The sequence below is a fragment of the Myxine glutinosa genome, chromosome 2, assembly GCF_964187855.1.
Source record: "Myxine glutinosa chromosome 2, kmMyxGlut1.1, whole genome shotgun sequence".
NCBI classification, from domain to species: Eukaryota; Metazoa; Chordata; class Myxini; order Myxiniformes; family Myxinidae; genus Myxine; species Myxine glutinosa.
The window spans coordinates 137,001,279-137,007,484 of NC_136262.1; the positions used below are offsets into that span (position 1 = coordinate 137,001,279).

A 6,206-nucleotide genomic window follows, 5' to 3' on the forward strand; every position below is an offset into this window, starting at 1 on the left:
TGGCACTAGACATAGTGGCATTCATTCACTAGTGGCATTCACTAGGAAGAGGCTGACACAAAATTACTGCTGCATGCCCTTGATGCAACAACTCGTGGAGCTACTAGGATAGACATTCATTCACCGGACACTGATGTTCTTATCCTTGCTCTCAGACGTTACCCATAATTATGTAAAGATTCATCATTCATAGCAGGAGCTAAAGACAAGCACAGATCAATTCCTCTAGGACCAATATGTGATGCTCCAGGCAGTAACAAAGTTGCTGCCCTTCCTGGATTCCACTCCTTTACAGGAGCTGACATTACTGGTGGCTTTGCGGGTAAGGGAAAGCGAACATGCTGGAAGGTATTTCAGAACTCCAGTGAACAAACCATTTCAGCCTTTAGCAATTTAGGCGAGACTCTCAAACCAACAGAGGACACGATGAAGACACTGGAGCAGTGGAGCAGTATGTATGCCAGTTGTTTCTTCCTCAAACACAGATAGATGAGGTGAAAGACTTGAGGTGGTGGTTATTCAAGAATAAACAAGCCCAGTCTGAAAAACTGCCACCAACAAAAGATGCACTGAAACATTCAATCTTGAGAGCACATTACCAAGCAATGATCTGGAGCAATGACAAAAATGTCCATGCCAACATTCCATCACCTCAGGATTACGGTTGGGATATGGTCAATGGGCACTGGGTGGAAATAACATCTACACAACTCCCAGCACCTGAGTCAGTAATTCACTTGATAAAGTGTGGCTGTGCTACCACGAAGTGCGCTACAAGGCTTTGCAAGTGCAGAAATGCAGGACTAAAATGCACTGAACTTTGTAATATTGTGTTGATGATCGTGAAAATATGGAAGTGGATACAGCCAGTGAGGATGAGGAAGACACTGAGGATGAACTGATCGAACATGTTTCTGAGTTATTAGTTCGCCCCCCACATTCTGTTATACTTATCAGTTCCAGTATTAATACCATGGGTTTAGCTGTTGGATGACCATAACTATTAATATCTATAAAAGTCTAAAAATGAATCCTATATCTATGAAACATTATTGGTGATTATTATTAAATTATTTTGTCACACCAATGACCGAGTGTTGGTTTTCTATGTAACGTCACTGATTAAATTAAATGTAACATAATTTCTTCTTGTCATTATTGAAATCCAAGTCAATTTCCAAGTCATGCAAAAACAATTTGTGTCTAGTTTTGTGTTATCACCAAATAGTGATACTCCAATCAAAGTGCTGTACTTAAACCTTTTGTTTGTTAAGTTAAAAATATATATTTTATTTGACGTCACGTTTTATCTGGTCATTCCACCTCGTCATAATGTACACTATATCTTATTTTTACTGAATTATATTATGTATTTATTTTGGGTATGTATTTGGTTTATAGTCCAAATATTATGGATATATTTTTTTAACACAATGTATATGTATATTATGTATATGTATCTGTTTGAGTATTGGGTTTTTTTTCATCAGTTGTTATTATATAAATAAAAAAAATAACCACCTTTAGAGGCCATTTTTCCCCGCAAGCGGGGGTTGGCCTTTTTCGGGAACCGTGGTTGTTGTTGTTTTTCGGTCCCCTTTTTGAAGCAATGTTTTACGGCCGGATGCCCTTCCTGACGCCAACCCTTTTTGCCGCCTTTAACGACAAACAGGGAATTACCAGTGAACTGGTACTCAATTAGCCGACCTCGGAAGGATGATCAGGCTGAGTCAACCCCCCTGGCGTTAATTCAGCGATCGACCGGGATTCGAACCCAGGATCCTAGGATCCTACGCTGGCACCCTAGCCGCTAGCCCAACACCAGGGATTACTTTTAAATTATTCAGTATACCTATGTTTACCACTTTATTCTTAAGTTATTGTTACAGTCATTCTTACGTTATTGTTAGTCTAGACTGAAGGCTCGGCTTGACTTGGGAAATGCAATGTTTTCGAGTATATCAGTTTATTAAATGTTCATACATCGATATGTGTATGTCTCAATTGATTGGACAAATATATTCGTATAATGCATGGAGGGAGTGGGACGTCAAGCTCCATCTCCCGACGTTTATGAACCCCTTTCTCCCACCTCCAATAGGGAATACTGGGTACACATCACCGACTGTATTTTCTTGTATAGTACTTGTGCCAAGAGCTGTTCTTATGTAGTTGCATTTAAAATATATTTTGTCACTAAATTTCAATGTTATAAAAACAAAATCATTTCATGTTATCTTTCCAGTAAAGTACTATATTTTAATACATACAAAAAATACAAAAATTACTCATTTTTGACACAAATTTTATTTTTTGTTGGTAGAATATTATGTGAAAACAGTATAGATATCTCTACAGCATCATTCTTAGCATTTTGAGCCCAACATCATTAAATTTGGTTGAGTAGTTTCAAAGTTATGACTGAAAATCTGATTTCAAGCATCCTTTTCATGGCGGCCATCTTGATGACGTCATAAAATGGTGTTCCACACATATTTGAGATGGCCACCAAGTATTTTGTGGTTGGTTGGGGTCTAGTAAAGATAATTAGATAGGTGGTTTACTTTAACCATTAAATGCCCACGGGATTCCAGATGCTCCTACACTATGATGTGTTTGATCGAATTTACAAACAAACATCATTTGCAAATGAATTGGGAATTTGCATTTATTTAAATGTTTTTTTCCATCAAAACGATAAATGGAAAATTGTACTTTTCGAAAGTTTTGGGACATAATCATTACTTTGCTTCAACCACTTATGACACAGCGACCCCTTCATGGTAGCAGAGACATGAGTGGTGTGCACATGTGTGTGGTCATGTTGCAGATTCCTGGCCAAGATGAAGAGACGCAGGCTTTGCTGGAGTTGCGACCACATCGTATAGGCCATGGGACTTTCTTGAAAGCCTCGAGGAATGGCACATCTGAGCTTGTGGAACATGTCCGGAAACTCAAGATCCCTCTTGGTGTGATTTGTTTTTTTGGGGGGGTAAAGTGGGTGGTGGGTAAAGTGGGTGGTGGGTAAAGTGGGTTGTGGGTAAAGTGGGTGGTGGGTAAAGTGGGTGGTGAGTGGTGCGTATAGTGGGTGGTGGGTGTTGGGTAAAGTGGGTGTTGGGTAAAGTGGGTGGTGGGTAAAGTGGGTGGTGGGTAAAGTGGGTGGTGGGTAAAGTGGGTGGTGGGTATAGTGGGTGGTGGGTAAAGTGGGTTGTGGGTAAAGTGGGTGGTGGGTAAAGTGGGTGGTGGGTAAAGTGGGTGGTGAGTGGTGCGTATAGTGGGTGGTGGGTGTTGGGTAAAGTGGGTGTTGGGTAAAGTGGGTGGTGGGTAAAGTGGGTGGTGGTTAAAGTGAGTGGTGGGTGGTGGGTAAAGTGGGTGGTGGGTTCCAGGCCAACAACTTAGTAACATTGACTCGTTCAAGGTGCTTGAGTAAAACCAAAGCAATGTAATCCATGTTGTTTATGGGAAATATTTAGTTGAAGGGATCCACCGGTTTGGAGGTGATGAATGTAACCTGGAATATGCTTCACACAAGGTAACTCAAGTAAACTGTTGTACAATGTTCTTTTTTGTCGATTGTTTTGTATGGGAGATCAATGTTAAAAGGACCGCATGATGATAAGAGTTGATGCCATTTTGTGTACATACACGTCTTCTTTTCTTCCTTTTTCATGTCATCATCGAATATTGAGAATATGCATCCACCTGACTTCAATAATATGTCAACGTTATGGGGGAAAAGCATCAACGCTATGGGGGGAAAACGTCAACGCTATGGGGGAAAAGCATCAACGTTATGGGGTTAAAGCGTCAATGCTATGGGGGAAACACGTCAACGTTATGGGGAAACGCGTCAATGCTGTGAGGGAAATGCGTCAACGGTGTGGGGGAAACGCGTCAACGCTATGGGGGAACGAGTCAACGTTATGGGGGAACGAGTCAACGTTATGGGGGAACGAGTCAACGTTATGGGGGAACGAGTCAACGTTATGGGGGAACGAGTCAACGTTATGGGGGAACGAGTCAACGTTATGGGGGAACGAGTCAACGTTATGGGGGAACGAGTCAACGTTATGGGGAAACACGTCAACGTTATGGGGGAAACGCGTCAACGGTATGGGGGAAACGCGTCAACGTTTAGGGGAAACACGTTAATGCTTTGGGGGAAACACGTCAACGTTATGGGGAAACGCGTCAACGTTATGGGGGAAACACGTCAACGTTTAGGGGAAACACGTCAACGTTATGGGGGAAACACGTCAACGTTTAGGGGAAACACGTTAATGCTTTGGGGGAAACACGTCAACGTTATGGGGAAACGCGTCAACGTTATGGGGGAAACACCATCTATTGCCCTTCTTGCAGTTATGAGACAGCCAAGTGATATAGTATGGATGGGAAAGGTTTATTTTATCATTACTTCTTCTTTATTTTGTATTAGATTAATTGGAGAAATTTTTTTCATGATATAAATGTAGAGATGTTCAACAACATAACCTGGAGTGCTCCTTCAAAACTGGATACATTCATAATATGCAAAGAAAGGAGATAATGGAATGTTTTGTTTTTACTCGTGTGCCGAGGGATGTCTGACATTGTCTGATGGGATGTCTGACAGAACTATGTCTGACATCAAATGTGAAATGTCAGACTGTGAAGACTTACCATGAACATCATTTCAAGTTCTGGTTTGACCAAAGCCACCCGTGTACATTCTGCGTAAGTGCAAGTTTAAATAAACCACCGATTGGTGCATGTAAATGTAACCAGGTGTGACATGAACAAATCGTGTTGTTTTTTTCACCACAGACGGATGATAAAGGCGTTTTCAGCACCACACTCTCAGAGGAGTATGGAATAGCAGCGACGACGTTCGGCCTTTCTCCGAAACAGTTGTGGGACATTTCGTACAACAGCATCGATTTTGCATTTGCACAGCATGATGTAAAAGATAAACTCAGGTTCACCTGGAATGAGCACAAACACCTTATTTTGCGGAAATAAATGAATGCATCTTACCTTGAATTGATAATGCTGCTTTTCTTAAGAAAATTAAGATTTGTAGAGTGCCTAATGGTGTGGTGTGCGTAATGGTGTGCTGTGCATAATGGTGTGAAGTGCATAATGGTGTGGAGTGCATAATGGTGTGGAGTGCATAATGGTGTGGAGTGCATAATGGTGTGGAGTGCATAATGGTGTGGAGTGCATAATGGTGTGGAGTGCCTAATGGTGTGGTGTGCATAATGGTGTGAAGTGCATAATGGTGTGGAGTGCGTAATGGTGTGGAGTGCCTAATGGTGTGGAGTGCCTAATGGTTTGGAGTGCCTAATGGTTTGGAGTGCCTAATGGTGTGGTGTGCGTAATGGTGTGCTGTGCGTAATGGTGTAGAGTGCATAATGGTGTGGAGTGCATAATGGTGTGGAGTGCATAATGGTGTAGAGTGCATAATGGTGTGGAGTGCGTAATGGTGTGGAGTGCGTAATGGTGTGGAGTGCGTAATGGTGTGGAGTGCGTAATGGTGTGGAGTGCGTAATGGTGTGGAGTGCGTAATGGTGTGGAGTGCATAATGGTGTGGAGTGCATAATGGTGTGGAGTGCGTAATGGTGTGGAGTACATAATGGTGTGGAGTACATAATGGTGTGGAGTACATAATGAAATATTTGTAACTAGAATTACCATTTATATTAAATTAAAAGGATGTTGAAGTACAAACGTGTCAGTGTATAGAACGAAGATTAATGAATGCTTATCATGTCATATGGCCCTGAATGAAGGAAAATGAAGCATCAACAAATGAAATGACTGATTAAGTTAAACTGAAGCATCAACAAATGAACTGCATAATGTATCAAGTCTGCTGTGGGTTAGTCCATGTGAAACGGAGTAATTGACGACATCGGATACACACACGTGACAATCTCCAATTTTTTTTTGTGTGTGCTACATGGACCTTGGACACCCTTCATGAAAACCCCAAAGCTTTAAGTTTAGCACCTGACTCGTATTTTATAAACGATGGCTGCAGTGGTGGGAATAGTCCAAGGCCAACAATAATGCGAGTCGTCAGAGGACACAAGTTTAAACTAGATGGTATTCATCAAATACTAACCCTGCGCAGTCAACTTGGTGCGAGCCAACTCTTGTTTTTAAACGTTTTTTTTTTTCTATGATCCAATATGGCCGCCAGACCACGTGAACAATTACATCAT

The 6,206-nt window shown here is 41.5% G+C and overlaps 1 protein-coding gene across 3 annotated transcripts in view; it reads left to right on the forward strand.

The window, feature by feature from the left end:
• The window catches only part of MAPDA (N6-Methyl-AMP deaminase), a 40,431-nt gene extending 35,416 nt beyond the window's left edge, over nucleotides 1-5,015 (forward strand). For all 3 annotated transcript variants that reach the window (XM_078771707.1, XM_078771709.1, XM_078771708.1), the window contains 3 exons: nucleotides 2,831-2,969; nucleotides 4,616-4,716; nucleotides 4,807-5,015. In XM_078771707.1, coding sequence (XP_078627833.1) covers nucleotides 2,831-2,969; nucleotides 4,616-4,716; nucleotides 4,807-5,001 — 435 coding nt within the window. In that variant the 3' untranslated portion in view covers nucleotides 5,002-5,015. The remainder of the gene's footprint in view (nucleotides 1-2,830; nucleotides 2,970-4,615; nucleotides 4,717-4,806) is intronic.
• Nucleotides 5,016-6,206: the final 1,191 nt, after the last annotated feature.